The sequence below is a fragment of the Nuphar pumila genome, chromosome 1, assembly GCF_984573655.1.
Source record: "Nuphar pumila chromosome 1, dmNupPumi1.hap1.1, whole genome shotgun sequence".
Classification (NCBI taxonomy): domain Eukaryota; kingdom Viridiplantae; phylum Streptophyta; class Magnoliopsida; order Nymphaeales; family Nymphaeaceae; genus Nuphar; species Nuphar pumila.
The window spans coordinates 11,661,030-11,679,848 of NC_143249.1; the positions used below are offsets into that span (position 1 = coordinate 11,661,030).

Below are 18,819 nucleotides of genomic sequence, written 5' to 3' on the forward strand. Positions count from 1 at the left end.
TCGAAACGCGAGGGCTAAGGTATATAAGGAGGTTTATGACAAGTTGGATACCAAAGAAGGCGAGAAGGATATAGGCTTGCAAAGATGAGAGATAGGAAATCGAAGGATTTGGGTATGGTTAGATGTATCAAAGATGAAACGCAAAGGGTTTTAGTCAAAGATGAGGAGATTAAGGAAAGATGGAAAGATTATTTTGATAAGCTATTTAATGATAGTCATGCTCAAGATCTTGGAGACTTCTCCATTCCTTTTCATGAGATAAATCGTGACTTCATGCGCAAGATTCAAAAGAAAGAAATTGCAGAGGCTTTGAAGAAAATGAAATCAAGAAGGGCAGTTGGCCCAGATGGTATACCTATCGAGGCTTGGAAATGCTTGGGAGAGAAAGGTTTAGAATGGTTGACAAATCTTTTTAACTTGATTTGGCGAACAAATAAGATGCCTAATGAGTGGAGGAAGAGTACTTTGGTGCCTTTATATAAGAATAAGGGTGATATACAAGATTGCACAAACTATCGTGGTATAAAACTCATGAGTCATACTATGAAACTTTGGGAGAGGGTGATTGAGTCTAGGTTGAGGAAGGTTGTCATGATATCGGAGAATCAATTTGGTTTTATGCCTGGAAGATCAACTATGGAAGCTATACATCTTCTTAGACAACTTATTGAAAGATATAGAGAGAGGAACAAAGATTTGCATATGGTTTTTATTGATTTAGAGAAGACATACGATAGAGTACCTAGGGACGTTCTCTGGTGGACAATGATGAAGAAAGGTGTTTCTCTCAAGTACATTAGTATAATTAAAGATATGTATGAAGGAGTAGTAACCAATGTCCGCACTTGTGGAGGGGTGACAACCAATTTTCCGATAACGGTTGGGTTACATCAAGGATCTGCTTTAAGCCCTTTCCTATTTGCGATAGTGATGGATGAGCTTACGAGATCAATCCAAGAAAATGTACCGTGGTGTATGTTGTTTGCTGATGATATTGTTTTGATTGATGAGTCTAGAACTGGGGTTAATGCTAAGTTAGAATTATGGAGACAGACATTGGAAGCTAGAGGTTTTAAGTTGAGTAAGAGTAAGACTGAATATATGGAATGTCGGTTTAGTAAGCAACGAAGTAGTGATGGGAGTGTAGTGAAGCTTGGTGAGCAAGATATACCGGTGAATGATTATTTCAAATATTTGGGATCCATCATTCAAAAGTATGGAGAAATTGATGGAGATGTAAATCATAGGATAAAGGTTGGGTGGATGAAATGGAAAAGTGCTACTGGAGTGCTGTGCGATCGTAGAATGCCATTGCGGTTGAAGGGAAAGTTTTATAGGACGACTATTAGACCCGCTTTACTATATGGTACGGAATGTTGGGCTGCCAAGAGACATCATATTCAAAAAATGAGTGTAGCTGAGATGCGGATGCTTAGATGGATGTGTGGAAATACAATAAAAGATAAGATTCGGAACGAAGAGATACGTAAGAAGGTAGGTGTTGCACCAATTGAAAATAAGATGCGAGAGAATCGTTTACGGTGGTTTGGACATATTCGGCGAAGGCCTAATGATGCTCCAGTTAGAAGGTTGGAGAAATGGGAAAATATATTAGTTAAAAGAGGTCGGGGTAGGCCTAGGAAGACTTGGATGGAGATGATAGGAAAGGATATGAATGCTTTGAACCTCACCGAGGACATGGCGTTGGATAGAAATGATTGGAGGAAAAGGATTCATGTGGAAGACCCAAAATGAATTTCTTTTTTGGTTCATATCGCTGACCCCAATTGTTTTGGGATGAAGGCGTAGTTGTTGTTGTTGTTGTATATATTGTTGTAGGTATGGGACATGTGCAGCTGAAGTGGGGTATAAAAGTGCATGGTGAATAGTGACTTTTGCAGGGAAAATTTGAGTCACTGTGGGGCTTAAGTAGAGGTGAGGTGCTCGGGAGAGGGGCTGTAGCTGATAATGGAACATTGCTGTGTAGCAGGGCATACGTGGTTAAGTGGAATGCAGTGGGGGCGACAACAGGGGATTGTGATGGTGTAGTTTGTGGATAGTGAACAACAAGGTGGTGGAGATGTGAGGTGCACAGGTGAGTGTATTTATGAAAGGAATGGATGTAAGGAGGCTGTGCAAATGGAGTGGATAATATGCATCAGAAGAACCAAGTGTAGTTGTTAAATATTCTTCCCCATTCATAACTGCTGAGCTTGGTTCAGAGTGCCAAGATTGCAAGAGCATCAGATCCTTCAAGGAGCGTTCCTGCTAGTGGTAGCGTGTACATGATATTGAAGTGATGAACAATTTGCACCAGCTTTTGCCTTGCATCTGATCATTATGAAACGGAAGATCTTTCCAGTCTTTTCACCCCTAAATTTATACTATCATCATCCTGCTTATGATGACATACACGAGATTTTCCTGAACATAAGCTCGTAAGATGACTTCTCCTGATGGCGTTGTTCTTTCTTTAGCATGTAAGGCAGTTAGCCTTTGAAACCTACCCAACCATATGCTTTTTGGGTTATGAGCAGACCTGGATAACTCTGGGAGAGAGCTGACACTGGCGCTGAAAGCTTGCTATTGGCCTGATCACTTGCTGTTAACATTCTAAACAGAAAACTGAAGGAAAAAAAAAATTGCAGATGCATATAGAAGATGATACCAGCGCGATCCCAATGGATCAACAGGTAAGCACAATGCTGGTAAACTAACAAGACCATGCTGAACACATGAAGTTAATGAATCAAAGGAGTTGAATGATGCCCAATGATATTATCTACCTATATCAAATAAATGAATAAAAGTGATCTAAATGGTCGGGTTTAACAGGGTGATGCCGGCAAGTGAATTAAAAGAAATGGGAGGCTGGAACGGCAGGATATGTGGCAAGGTACTAGTAGAGGGAGATATGAATGTGAATGTGGGTAGTAAAATACCTATTATATGCAAAGATCACATGTAAATGGCAGTTGAGAATGAGAACGCAGAAACGCAGGGAGACACTAATGAGAGGCATTATGAATAAGATAGATCATAAAAGAAAATGCTAAAACTACTGCTGAAATCCGAGGTTTCAGATAACATAAAAGAATAAAGATGATAAGATCAAAGAATGTAACACAATGCGATTTATGCAAAGTAAAAACTACACAGGTGCTGAGAAGGATTAATATTATGCAGACAAATGGGTGATGTTTATCTAGAGTGCTAATGTACAGGCACCTTTGACCCAATCAAACTCGCAGGAAGTTGCATCGAAGCTTTATTACAACTCCAATATACAGATTTTTATTGCCACGGACTTCTTTGATCATCACAGCCATTAATCATCTTAACGTAACTGGGCCATCACGGCGGGGGAATCCAGAGATTCCACAATGTTGGAAGGGTATGCTATCTCATCCGTTGAACAATTGAATCAAGATTAAAGAAGCCATCGATCCATAACTCTGATGATCTCACAAAAAACTCAATCATAACTTATGAATCCTCTAAATTAAGTTGCATCGATACATGGATGAGAAATGCTATAACGGGAAAAGAAATACATCTAATGGTAAAAGCTCACAACCTGGGAAAAGGGGGGGTGGAGGAAAACACGAGATGCAATTATTCCATAATGAAATGTTGTAAAGAAAAATACAGGTAAATTATAAAATGCAATTAAGAAGATGACTGAATGCATGCCAAAACCGGAGATCAAATGTAAATCAGGAATTAAAATACAGAGAAATGGAGAAAAGATAATGCGGAGGAATTAAGACACAAACATTTAATTGAAGACAGAAAATAACATGAACATAAGAAGTGAACATTACAAAGGAAACAAAAATGTAAACAAAAGATCAAGACTGGGAAGGAAACTGAACTGCGAGCAGGGAATCAAGAATAAAAAAAAAGGGGAATCAAACTAAAAAAAAAAGAACTAAAATAAACCCAGAACCTCGAAACCCAGGTGAACCGGTGATGCCATTACGAGGCATCATCAGCTACCAGTATATCCGGAGATGTACCGAATAAAATTGAGGATCCAATGTAAATTTGAAACCAAAATAAACATGAGAAATTAGAATGCAAATGGGAATCTATGCATGAACGGACAATGAAAGTTAAAACAGATAAATCGAATTATAAACATGCGTTAAAGATTTTAGGAAAATCAAAGAAATTCAATGAATAAAGGATAAAAGGGAAGAGAGAAGATGTTGGAATCGGAGATTCCATTATTGTTGCAAGGGGTGAGTCAATCCTGCTATATGCAAGTCGACCCTATCACCGTTGCATTGTAGTTAAACGAAAAGAGAAGAAAACTGAAACAAGGCATCGACAATAGTGGGAAATGCAATAAAATGGGAAAGCGAAATCGGAGGAGGAAGGAAATTTCTACAAAGGATCAAAGAGGAAGGAGTTACTTACCTGTAACTGCGGCCAGGATGATCGGTTTCCTTCAGCCAAATGAAAAAAAAAAACAGAGAAATCAGAAGAAAAAAGAAGAAGAAGAAGAGGGAAGGGGAAGAAGTGTCGAGAACATGCGGGGGTGAAGGTGATGAAGGAGAAGGACCCCGATGGTCATTTTTTATAGGAAAAGGCCGTTAGGCCATTTTTCAAAATGGTCTTTTATTTTCAGAGATTTTCAAAAAGAAGGTCCATTTACAAGTATTTTTTAAAAAATGGTGTAAAAAGCTATATTTTTCGGATTTTTTTTTAGATTTTTGATAAAAAGGTCTAAAGATATGAGAAAAATACGAGGGAGTTTTTAGGAAAATGAGACCCAAATGAGGTCTTTTGAAAGATTTTTGTAAAATATTTATTTTAAAATATTTAAAATTTTCTGAAAATAAGTTTTTTTGAGAAAAGTAGGGTTAATTTTGGAAATTGAATTTCAGAAATGGATCTGGGTCCGAGAATTTTGATAAAACATTAGAATTCGGACTTTGAATTGAGATCGGACCCTGAACTGAGAAAAACCTCTGAGAAAATATAAAGAATTTGAAATTTTTGATTTTTTTGGAATAATAAGAGATCCAGGATCAGAATTGGATCCAGATATTCGATTTAGATCATAAATTGGGTAAAAAATGAAGATTGAGTCTGGATTCCAGTGAATCCGAGAAATGAATGAAAATTTGATTAAAAATTGACTCGATTTATTCAAAGAAAGGGACCCAGGGGAAACAAGGGAATTTTTGGATTTTTGGGAAAATTTGGGGTGTTCACAATGAGTTGGGGTCGTTACATTTATTTCTATAAGGAAATAAAAAGTCCTTGCATAATAAAACTCTTAAATATAAATAATATATATATATATATGTTATCTTATTAATATTATAATATTTTTTAAAGGCTTATCTATTCAACACATGGATCTTGGATCTCGGCCCAAAGAGTCCAGGATCCATATTAGGATCCATTTAACGTCAGCCACATATATATTATATATATTATATCGATTTAAATAATAAAAATATATTTATTTAATAAAAATTACATTTATTAAATTTTATAATTAGGAAAAATTTGTGAGATATTATACCTATACACCTCAACAAAATGGTTTAGCAGAAAGAAAACATAGACATATTAGAGACCACTAGGACCCTTCTTTTGTCTAAAAATATTTCAAAAGTTTTTTGGGCCGAAACCGCTCTTATGGCGGTTTACCTAATTAATAAAATGCCATAAAAAACTATTGAAAATGTGTCTCCTATTGGAAAACTATTTAAAACTCCTGATTATATGAGACTAAGAGGTTTTGGTTGCAAATGTTTTATTCTTACTAATAAAGTTGATAAACTATCCACAAAAGGACTTGAATTTTTTTGGGTTATGGAGAAAATAAAAAAGGATATAGATGTTTTAATATAGAGAATAACAAGTTATATGTTTCAAGAAATGTTGTTTTCCTTGAAAATGAGAGTCGTTTTGATAAAGATAAAGTTAAAGAACATTCTGACTATTCTTTTCTTTTTTATCTTGTTAATGAACATGATAAAAGTATGATAAATGATAGTGTTCATAAGAACAATGATATTGATATTCATGATGTGTATGAAAGTGACAATGAGGACACACATGATGTACATGAGAATATGAGTGCGAGATCTAATGATATAGATCAATCTCATAGCGATATTCAAACTTATACTCATCGCACCGATGATCATCCACTATGTGTCTTAGAAAGATATACCCAAGACCAAGACATAGATTCCTCTAGTGTTAGAAAATCCATGAGGATTTTTAAAGCTCCTAGTAGATTTGTTTCCTATGATTTTTTTGGAACCTAATTATATGACTTGTCTTATAGCCATACATTTTTACATGTATGTATGTGTATGTATACACTTATATATACATACATATATATAGTTATTAATCTTGTAATAGGTAAATGCTCGATAGGGGCATTTTAGTTATTTTTCTTTGTAATAAAACTGTTTATTAAAACAATTATTTTTTCTTTTTTATTTTATTTTCTTTTATTTTTTCTATTTTATGTAACTAGAGGAGCCATTAGGAACTCTATGGTCTTTTTGACCATAGAGTCGATGGCGTCTCCCAACGACTCCATTGGGAGCCCACAATGGTGTCTCTTTTCTCTTCTTTTCCTCTTGTATAAATAGGGGTGTAACCCCTCTATTCTTTAATGCTTACTTAAGCACCTCTTCAATAAGATCCTATATTTTTTACTCTTGTGTTTGCCCTTGGTTGGCTATTTGTGTTATCCCTTAGTAGACTTTGCTTGTGCACATTGTGAGTGTGATCTTGTAAGCCCTTAGTAGCATTGTTTTTACCACTTCCGTTGTTTCATTACATGGTATTAGAGCCGGAGTTATTGAGGAAGTGCATCTTCAAAGTGATCGTGTGTTCATGGTGACTCAAAGTGAGGAAAAACTTCTTTATACGTGCTTTTGCACATTACTTCCTTTTCCTCTTTCTCGTACTATCCTTCTCTTCAAGAATGGAGCATGCACAAAAAATTGATCTCTTTCAAGCTAAATGACACAAATTAAATAATGTGGGCTTCCGCTATGGAGAACAATCTCAAAGGAAAGAAACTTTGGGGGTATGTCATGGGCATCATCTCGGAACCACAACTCAAGCTCACAAAAAAAGAAAGAGATCAAGAGAAAGCCTTAGAAGGTGATGCACATATGAAAGTCATTCAAGACCATCAAATTAAAATAGAGGATTGAGAAAGTAACCATGCCAAGATTATTGCATGGTTTATGAACAATGTTAAACTCAAGATATGTGCCAACATTGCCAAATTTTGTAAAGCCAATGAGGCTTGGTTCTTTTTGAAGGGTGTACATGTTAAATTGTAATTCATATATATATATATCTTGTAATACCTACTAGGGGTAAAATAGTCTTTTCACCATTTCACGTATATTCATTTTTGAATACGTTTTTTTATTCTGTTTTTGTCTTTTAGGCATTGAGGGGCCCCAATATGACCGTTAGAGGGGCTCCAACGCCTATATTGGAGCCCTTCCTTGGGTCCTCTCACTTGTATAAATATGGGGTCATCCCCCTTGTAAATTTAAGCTTTTTGTAAAGGTTCTCTTACTCATTCAATAAATTCATTCTTTATTTTTGATGCCTTTGTGCATTTGTACTCTTTTATGAGTGTTCTTTTTGTGCCTTTGTGCACATATTGTCTGTCAAGAATCTAGTGCCTTTGTGCACATAGCCTCTTTGAAGATATTTTTACAATGTATACCCAAAAAGATCTTGCAAGACAAGATACCAACAATCAAACAAGGTGAATTGAGCGTTTGTGATTATTTTAGCTCTCTTGGCCCACTTTGGGTTCTCTTCTTGAACTTACATGGGTTGCTAGTGAAGATGTGAAGCTAATGAGAGAACAAATGAAAAAAGAAATATTTTTTCAATTTTTACACGGGCTTAGGCCCGAGTTTGAGCAAGTTAGATCTTCTCTCCTCCATACAGCTAAAGCTCTTCCGTTCGAAGATGCAGTTGCCGAAGTTTGCCAAGAAGAAACTTGTCTTGGTATGGTTAAAGGGGGAGATGAATTATTGGCCGTCTCTAAACCCGACAACCATGTTAAAACTTACAAGTCTCTGCACTTCGGGAGACAAAATAACTATAATGGTGGGTATAGGAAAGCCATTTGTCACCATTGTCATGAACCGGGAAATTGTCTCAATCTCAATGATACCTCTAAAACAAACTAGCTTTCGTTGATGAGACTACACCAAAGAAAGAATAATCCATTAGAAGAGGAGACACTTTTTCACTTATCCAATTATCGGTGTCACTCCAACAACTACTTAAATCTCCATCAACTTCAGGTAACATCTTCCTCTCCTCCAGTTATGTGTTCTTGGATCCTTGACTCGGGAGCTGCTTTTCATATGACTCTACACGAAAATAGTCTATCTAAGGTCTGCACTAATTCAAAAAGTTTTTATGTTTCCATCTTCGATGGAACATCCTTGCAAATTAAAAGTATTGGAAGCTCAAAGTCTTCTCAAAACATTTTTGTCCAAAAAATTAGAGTTGTTTCAAAATTAAATTTAAATCTTTTTTCAATTTCTCAAATATTCAATCATGGATGTGAAATCTCCTTCTCATTTAAGGGTTGCTTCGTGCAGGACAAGGTTACCGAAAGTGTGGGGAGTTTCCCCGAAGCGCGTTTCGAAAGCCAGAAACGTGGCGCTTTCGAAACGTGCTCGGAAGCGCCGATTTTTTAGGGGAAGCTTGCTTCCCCCTTGTAAAAACTGTAAGTTTTCACTAACAAATCATTGTTTATATTACAAAATATTTCAAAATATGCAAATTGGGCCTAGGTCCACATTTCGGATCTAGGACCCATAAAGGGGTAATCAGGTATAAATGATATCAACCACGATTTAATAATAATAATACTAATAATAAATGAATAAAATTTTAATTATAAAGTTAATCCGATGATCCACAGTTGTATCCAACTTGTGGATCCATGTTGTTTGGGGTCGGTTTACGGGTCTCGGGCCCGGACCCGAGCCGCGCCCTGTGTAACAAGCTTATAAGAAAAAAAGAAAAAAAAGCGGCAACTCGATAAGGGTTGCCCGATAAGTCTGAAGCAAAAGAAGGAAGGGGGGGGGGTTTAGGGTTCTGAGAGAGAACCCTAACCGAAGTCGCATGAAAGAAAGGGAGGGGGGGGGGGGGGGTTGAAGCGCAGCCGCTGGAGGGAAGGGGGCTTCGATTTTGCCGGGCCTTCCCCTTCAAAAAAGGGTCCCGAGTAGATTCTATTTCCCCATTCAATCTCTCTCTCTCTCTCTCTCTCTCTCTCTCTCTTTCTCGTGCGCGCGGCGTGAAGGGGGAGCGCAGCCTTGTTTGACAGCAGGATCACCGGAGGCGGCGATATCAACCCTCACAGTGTGCAATCATGCAATCAGGGTCAGCGGGATCATCCTCACGCGGTTGCCGCAACCATCTAACGCCGAACAGAGGTACGGGTCCCCTCTTGTGAAAATGGGTGAGAAATCGAACTCAGGTTTGATTTTGTGGGTTTTGGATGGTTTCCCCTGGGGTAGGAAAACCACGAACCCAGCCGACTAGGATCGACTGGGCTTGATGGATACCCCAGTCGGCTGGGTCTGATTGGAACCCCAGTCGGCTGGGTCTGATTGGAACCCCAGTCGACTAGGCCTGCTAGAACCTCAGCCGAGTGGTCGGCTGGGTGAAAAAAAAAATAGAAAATAAGGGGTTAAGATAATAATTTTTGTTATTCGTTGTTATGAATTGATAATGCACACAGGCCCATAACTGGGGTCTATACCTGGGCTGTTAGGCCCAGCTGATAGGGTCAAATGTATGGTTTTTTTATTTATTTATGGTTTACTGACAGTATGGAAACCCCCCAGATGTTCTACATGGTTTTGCTTCAAATATTGTTCAAGATTTTCTTCTCTTGGTTAACATATATCAAGATGAGATGATTATGTCATGTATCTTCCAAGCATCATATCGTGCTTCCTGTAATGAGTCTGATATTCCTTAAATGCATCCTTGTGTGTGTGTGTGTGTGTGTGGGGGGGGGGTGTTGTGACCAAAGGTCTTTGTGATGCTGGTTACCTTTACAAAACACATTGTTTGTTTTGGGATATCAGTTGCTTGAATGACCATTTGAATCCCCTGTTGTCTGAACACTCTATGTGCCAAACCATTATAAGAGACCTGTGTCATCTGCAGTGAATGCAAAGCATTGGAACAACCAATACAAAGCTAGAGTTAATACTCTTACCATTGACCATTAGCTTAGGTTAAATGTCTGTTAAATTGAATTAAGTGACTAATGCGTTCAAATGATAAAGTTACGTACCCTTCTCATTTTCTCCGTGTATGTAAGTAGTTTTTTTTACTCCAAAGGCAATATAGAAAATTCAAAGAGGAGCATACAGACCCAGTCGGCTGGACTGGGTGCCAGGCCTAGTCGACTTGGCTGAGCTGTATGACAAATATATATATATATATATATATATATATATATATATATATATATATATATATATATATATATATATATATATATATATATATTCTGTAACGCCCCAAAATTTCGAACCTTATAATTTCTTTGAAATAGTTGAAAAATTCCTTTTCTTTACGGAGTTTATTTTTAAAATCAGCGAAAACGATTTCTTTAAAAGAAAAAGGACATGTTTGACAACCTTGGGCACGTTAGCGAGAAAACAAAGATTTACCATGGACGATCTGCAATAATACTTAGGAAACCATTTCTTCTATTTAAAGAGAGTATCAAGTTTGTACAAAAATTTGGATTTCCTCTAGGGAAACCCGTATCAAAAACCAAAATGTCCAGGAGAAGAACTACGAGCAGAAACAATGGATCCTTAAATCATCTCGCAGTCGCGCCATCGCCTGATGCACCTATTCACCACCTGTACCCATAAAATGGGTTAGTTTTGCGAAAAACTAGTAGGAGAGTACAAAAACAGAAAGAACTAAATTAGGCATAGATAATTTATGCAGCAGGTAGTAACGAGCAAACTAAGCAGATAGACTGGAGGAACAAGCTAAGTACAACAAACAGAAAAAGGGTGAGCATGCTCAATTTAGTTATTACTTGATAACCGGCCATGCGGGTACATACATGGCACGTGAGTCGAAACAGTCGAGTCCAGGCCGAGTGTTCATTATGTTAAGTATTTTAAGATACCTCGGTTGTCTGACTGAATCCTATTCCTATGGAGACGACCGATGGTCAAGAGAGTAAGTCCCCAAGGCCTGATAGGGATGCATCCAACTTCTGCAGAAGTGTTAGGCTAACTTATGTAGCCCCTATCCCTCCCCCTAACCTCCGATGACTGAGGAAAAACGGGTCTTTTGCTCTTTTAAAAAGCCATAAATAGTCTATCCATCGGAGTTGGTACCCTTCGTCCTCTCTCTTAACGAAGCCAGGTTGAATTGAGCGCGACAGGGTTTCTTAGCCGTTGCCTTATTCTTCATGCTCTGGTCCATTAGACCGAAACGAGCATCTTGCCTATGAAGGCGATCCCATTTTTATATGTGTTTTCAACAACGTGCACTAAGCACTAATCGAGGTCATAAGACTCTCTTATCCAATCGTCGTAGTACTAACATGCCTCGCATGTTCAAGAGTACACTTTACGAGGAAAGGGATATAGGTTCTTAATAGGAGCCTCGGGAGTGTGTTTCGCAGAGATATAATGTTTTTAAAAAGCTATTTTAACATTTCAAATCTTTCGAAACGACACACAACTTGCCAACATATGGCATGTAATTTTCTCGAATCTGACAACTGATGACGCAATGTCTAGGTGCTATGCAAGTCACGACACTGGTTTTGGTAAATGGGCTTCACAAATGAACCCATCACCCAACAACTTGATCTTGCCCCAGATCGAGGGTTTTCCCCAAACATATTAGGTAAAAATAGAGGAATAGGTATTCCTTCTGAATATGTTGTGTCGATGGCAAGGCAAGAACGAAAGACAATAATGCGGAAAGCAAGAGCCTGGGCGCGAAGCGCGACGACAAACGGAAACAAGAAATGCGAAAACAAAGGACAAGGATCGCGAAACCACGTCCTTGAATTAAAGACAGTAAGTAGTAAATACGAAAGCAAAAGCCTGGGCGCAAAGCGCGACGGCGAACTGAAATAGGAAATGCGAAAGCAAAGGACAATGATCGCGAAACCGCGTCCTTGAATTAAAAGACAGTAAGTAGTAATTGCTAAAACAAAAGCCTAGGCGCAAAGCGCGACGGCAAACAGAAATAGGAAATGCGAAAGCAAAGGGGACAAGGATCGCGAAACCGCGTCCTTGATTTAAAAGTGTACTTATATACGTATATGTATAAAAATATATCATTAAGTCCTTTCGATCTTTAATTATTTAAGCTTGATTTAATTATTTAAGTCCATGTGCAACTTCTCCTACCTTGGGGTATTGCGAGAATGAAGTCCTCTACGAACGTAGGTGATCGTCGGTTTAGTTCGCGGGGCGCGAACGGGCTCCGTTGCGTAACACTGCAAAAGTACGTTGTTTAACATGCATAAAATGAATAAAGATAGGGAGAAAACTCGGTTTCTCCGCAACTCAACGAGGGGTCATTGGCCCCTATAGTTGCGAAAGAGAACGGGGTAGGGTCCAATGACTCATGCCGTTAAAGGAGATGGGTACAGGGGCCATCGGCCCCTGCCGTGATAACAGTAAGAGGGGCAGGGGCCTTTGGCCCCTGCTGAGTCTTCAAAAGGAGGGGCAAGGGCCTTCGAGGCCCTTGCTGGGTTTTAAAGGAAGGAGGGGCAGGAGCCTTCGGCTCCTGCCAGCTCTTCAAAATTAAGGGGCAGGGGCCGATGGCCCCTGCCAATGAAATAGGGAGGGGGAGCGCAGGGGCCAAAGGCCCCTGTCGAGCCTTTGCTCGACAGATAAAGAGACAAGGGCCAGAGGCCCCTGTCGGTAAAAAGAGGGGTAGGGGCCATTGGCCCCTGCTCGGTTTCCGAGAGGTGAGGCAGGAGCCTTCGGCTCCTGCCTCCTTTCTTAAGGAGAGGGGTAGGGGCCATCGGCCCCTGCTAGAATAATGAGCCCCCTGCCTGCTAAGAGGATGAGGGCAAGGGGGGCGGAACCCTTTGCCTGCTGAAAAAGAGGAAGGCAAGGGGGCGGAGCCCCTTGCCTGACGGAAAAGGGAGGAGGAAGGCTCGGCAGGGGCCGTCGGCCACCTGCCGGCCTTCTGGCGAATCAGAGGAAGCAAAGAGGGGGGGCTATCTGGGCTGCTGAGGGAAGGGAGGTCGTCGGAAAGGGGGGGGGGGGGGGGGGGGGCTCGCCGGAGAGGTGACCGTCGTGAAGCGGGGCTCGCCGGAGATGCAAAGAGAGAGAGACGAGAGATGGAGTCTGGGGGAGAGAGAGCAGAGACAGAGGGGAGAGAGACGAGAGATGAGAGAGAGAGTCGGGGGAGGCTCGTAAGCCCTCCCCTCTCCCCTCTCGCCTTTTTATAGGGAGGGGGCGCACACAGGGCCCACCCCCTGTTTCGCCGGAGATCCCCCTCCCTCTGTGGGCTGCCAGCCCCTCTGAAAAGGGTTTTGAATTCAACTTCCACTTTGGATCTCAGACTTCAGATCCAAAATCCATCTTAGGGTCCAGAACCCAATTCCACCTTTTGGATCTCAGGCTTCAGATCCACAATCCCTTTAGGATTCAGAACCCAATTCTACTTTGGATCTCAGACTTCAGATCCAATTCCATTTTAGGATCCAGAACCCAATTCTACTTTGGATCTCAGACTTCAGATCCAATTCCATTTTAGGATCCAGAATCCAATTACATTCCCAATTCTAGATTTCGAATCCAATTCCATTTTCAGATCTAATTTGAATCTCCTAAATCCATTTCTATACCACTGGGATTCCTCAAATCCATCCTGATTTCAAATTTTGAATTCAATTCCATTTCAAATTTTATCTCTTCTCCTAAATCTAAGTTCAAAGTCCATTTTCTGACTTTGAAATTTCCTTGCTTCTCCCTTTTTCTCTCATCTTCAAATCATTCTTTCTGAATTCAAAAGATTTATTTTCCCAACTCTGATCATTCCGAAAAGACTTAGAACTTCAAAAATCTATCTCAAATTCTAAGTTAGATTCTACCATTTCTTCATTCTATTATCAAATTCATCTCAGAAAACTTGGAAATTTTCAAAACATCTTTCAAAAGAGCATACATCCTTGCATTTGCACAAGCATGATTCTTTGTGCATTTAGATTTAGAATAAATTCTTAGATAATATTTTAGTAAAGCAAAAGGCATAAATTCGATCCTTGGTTCGATTACCTCTGGTAAAGGCGCCAGGAACGGTCGAACCTCGTACCGACGAGCGAATCCCGTCTCTCCATTTTCCCGCAATATTTCAAAATCGGAGGCGAGTAATTTTCTAAATATTTTCAAATCAAGGTCAAGTGAGACCCCGCAAAAGAGTTCCTCTTCTTCTCTTCTTCTTTTTCTGTCTTTTATTTTCCTCCCTTCAAAAAGGAGGAAAATAGAGGTTGAAAAAGGAAAAGAGAAGGAAGAGAAAGAAACCACGAGAGAGAAAAATTTTTGCGATGATCACACAAACACATTGTAATGGATTGCCATTATGTCAGGGATGAATATTTGAGAGGAACTATTACATTGCCGTATGTCACATAAGAATACCAACTTGCAATTTTTTTACCAAAGCTCCTCCTACATCTCATTTTATTTTTCTCCTTAACAAACTTTCGGTTATTTCACCGTAAGTTTGAGAGGAAGTGTTAAAATCTATGTATACATGTATGTATACACTTATATATACATACATATACACATATATATAGCTATTAATCTTGTAATAGGTAAATGTCCGATAGGGGCATTTTAGTCATTTTCCTTTGTACTAAAACTATTTACAAAGTATCATATTGTATCATAAATTTTTAAATAAAAAAATTTCAAAAATTCCAAAAAAATCTAGAAACATCAGAAAAATTTAGCATAAATTAAAAAAAAATCACACCACATAAAACAATGATGAATTTCACAAAATACAACCATAAATTCACATATGAAGGCAACTACATAATTTAAATTAATAACAAACCATGCAACTGACAATATAATTAAAAGTCAACCACATAATTTAAATTTTAAACACAATTATAGTCTTACAACACCAATAAGAGCTCATGATAACTAAAAACATTACATTTAACCAACGCCTTACATGCCAATCTTCATCTTCAAAGTTCTAAAATTCTAAACCATAAAGATCCTAAAACTAAACTATCTTCTAGCGCTTATTTGTCAAACTTCAGGATAGTATTTCCTTAGTTCTGCATCCAACTGTTGCTCGATGATCTTTTTATGTTGAGCCATTTTTTTTGGCAAGTGGGTCATCATTATCATCATCTTCAGAATCTAGAACAATGGTTGAAAGTCCTTTACCTTACATTTTTGCAAAATTCTTCTTCTTCGAATTTCTTCTATTTCAGCAATAACATCAACACAAAAAGTTGCAGGAATAGACGGTGAATCACATAACATATATTTTGATCTTGACCCACAATATGTTGCTTAAATCTATGCAACCCACCTCTAATAATAGCACCACAGAACAAACATCTCAAATTCAATGTTTACCCTAGTCGTGGTACATATTACCATGCATGATCATCTCTAATATGACATAAACGTGAAGATGACATTGAAGGATCTAAAATAAAACAAAACCAATTAAAAAACTCAATAAGAAGCAAAAAATAAGCACCAAACACACATTTACCCAAAAACACTCAATAAGAAGCAAAGAATATGGATTTTGTACCTTAACCCACTTCCTTAAGTGCCAAATAGTGAAAATGCACTCCTGATAAAATCGCAAAACTCTCTCTCTTGCGCACGAATCGGCCCTCAAATCGATCTCACGGAACTTAGGGTGCGTGGGTTCCCTTCTAACTGACTCTAGACATATGGAGAACTCTGCCTTTTTTAAGTGCGCCAACACTGCATTTTTTAATGAAAAAAAATACAACTTTCAGCTTTTTTTAACTGCGCCAACGCTGTATCGTACGATACACCCGATACGGAACACAAAAGTATGCAACCATGCTCAAAGCAACTTGAGTTGCTATTCTAAAGAGGCATGGCCTCATGCACATTTGACTTGGTTGGGTGTGAAATATGTTGGTCACATGACTGTTTAATGTTTCTTCTGATTTCCCATGATATTTGTTTATGCTGATTTCAGAAGACCAAAACAATAATTAGTCTAGTGTATCTGAGCTTGTCATGGTGTGTGACATAACTGCTATTAGCGTGTTCTTGTAAGCCAATATGATATTTCATGTCCTTAAAACTTTAAATTACATTACGTCTTTCAAAATGACATGATAAAGATGTGCACTGGGTAGGTCTTCCCAGGATCAGAACAATTGTGGAGTTTTCAGTATTTTTTCATTATTTCTTTTGTTTACCTGATGTATTAATACTCTTCTCTCCTCCTTGGGAAAAAAAAGAAAAGAAAACTCTCTCTCTCTCTCTCTCACATACTTGGTGTCTGCTCATCACTAAGATATTTCATTAAAATTTTTTCTTCCCTTGAAGAAACATGGTGTAAGTTACTATCATTTGGATACTGCATTCTTGATTTGTTAATCCTCCTTAAGTTTTGATATTCTGTGCAGCAAGCAATGGTCATAGAGCATTCCACGAATTTCAAGGTTGGGAGCTACTTTGGCACTCACAAGCATTTGGACAGTCTTAAAGAATGGGAAACGGAGATTGAAAAATATGAGGTTTGTAATTTTTTCAATTCTTTTTTAAATCTGTCTGATCTGGCTCATTCCGAATTTGTTTGTACCGCCCAGAAGGGCACGAGAGAGAAACAAATAAAAAATTATGTTGGATTCTGTTGGTTCTATATGTATTTGATGACTTCATCATCTACATGCATGTGTCATCCATGTAAGGTAAACCACTTTGCGTTCTTAAAATGAAGAAGCTATTTGGTTATTATATTTTAAAGATTGTTTTCTAAATAAATATATGAATTTCCTCATCTTATTCCTAAGCTGTGTTGGGTGTTTCGGTCACTTGAGAGTGGATTTACTTTGTCACATCTCTGCTGATTCGTGTAGGGCATTTTTTGGAAACGTGTTATTTTTGTTGTACAATACGATCATTTCCCGTATGTATTTTATCGCAATATCCTCTAAAATTTTCCTGTCAACAAAAGTTACATATTATCTGGGCCGGGCCACAACCCAATCCAGGATGATCTGTGTCCAAACTCCATCATATGGGGATGGCCCTGCTAGGCCCATGAGACAGTAGGTTGAGCCAGGCGGGTTTAGGGATATTCCTTTCTCTTGTTGGCATATCGCTGATGCATGGATATTCCTTTCCGTGTGATTAGGGCATAGCACTACTTGCTTCAAAATCCCAAATCTTTCTTTGAGGAGAGATACAAGACGAACCTTTCAAAAAAAATAACCTAGGGAGAAAAAATACCAACATCAGCTTCAATCTAAATTCATTATATTGAAATAACAACATATAAGACTCATCATATGTTATCCAACAGAGAAAATTAACTGTTTAAACAAAAGATGAGAGAGAGAGAGAGAGAGAGAGAGAGAGAGAGAGAGAGAGAGAGAGAGAGAGAGAGAGAGAGAGATTCACTTTTTCTGTCGCTTTGTGTAATATTCATTATGCATCTTTACTTTCGTGCTGCTGTATAAATTTTATAGGTTCTTGTTATGACCCCTGAAATACTCTTACGAAATTTGCACCATTGTTTCATGAGGATGGAGGCAATTGCTCTTCTCATATTTGATGAATGTCACCATGCACAGAAGAGGCATCCATATGCTCAAATCATGAAAGTGAGTGTTTGTACTTGTATTACTTTCACTTTCAATAATGTTTTTCTTATATGTTTTTGCATATTTTCTGAGCATAAGATCCTTAAATTATGTTCATATTGGCAGGAGTTCTATAGAAGAGATACCATCAAGCTACCAAGGATATTTGGATTAACAGCATCTCCAGTCATTGGAAGAGGTGAGGTGGCTACTTGTCTTGTTAGTGATTGCTCAAGCTTGTTAAGAATAGTCGACCACTTAAAGTCTTTATTCTTAAAAGTTGTTTTTAGGTATTTTATATATAATAAGGGACCCATATGTAATTTTAACCTTTTAGCTAATCTCTATTTAACTAAAAAGAGATTAGACCTAATACAACTTTTTGACATTTTTTTCTTCTATCTCTCTCTCCCTCTTCTTTTCTCTCTCTCTCTCTCGGTTTCTGTGTATTCTACATGGTATCAGAGCAGTCGACTCTGGGAGCGTGATCTCGTGTTCTGCGCCTAGTTTGAGTGAAGGACAATAGATTACGTGAAGAAAAATAAAAGGTGTGATCGATCTCTGTTTTGGAAAATAAGTGATACAGATCTGATAACAGATCTGAGGTCTGACAATTGTCATGACTCAGATCTGTAGTCAGATCTAAAGGTTACGATGGATCTATATATCCATGTCGACAGGATCGAGTAGCTATAGGTACGGGTGTTGTGCAAAAGTCGTGAAACTGGATTTTTTTTTGGATTCGATCTGGTTAGTTCAGATCATATAATGGATCTGAGTGGGGTAAAGAATAACTATGTTGTTCAGTCGTGGATCTGGCTGTCGAGGGATTTTTTTTTGACGTAGTCATTTTTTTTGGTTAAATTTAGATCAGATCACAGATCTGGTGGTGTCGTGAATCCTGCATCGGGTGGAGTAGTTGGTCTGAGATTTGTTCATATCAGATC

The 18,819-nt window shown here is 38.4% G+C and overlaps 1 protein-coding gene across 4 annotated transcripts in view; it reads left to right on the forward strand.

Annotated features, from left to right (window-relative positions):
- The window catches only part of DCL4 (dicer-like 4), a 179,954-nt gene that overhangs the window by 12,960 nt on the left and 148,175 nt on the right, over window positions 1-18,819 (forward strand). For all 4 annotated transcript variants that reach the window (XM_090011173.1, XM_090011255.1, XM_090011331.1 and 1 more), the window contains exons 3-5: window positions 16,694-16,804; window positions 17,759-17,893; window positions 17,999-18,071. In XM_090011173.1, the coding sequence (XP_089867299.1) occupies window positions 16,694-16,804; window positions 17,759-17,893; window positions 17,999-18,071 (319 nt within the window). The remainder of the gene's footprint in view (window positions 1-16,693; window positions 16,805-17,758; window positions 17,894-17,998; window positions 18,072-18,819) is intronic.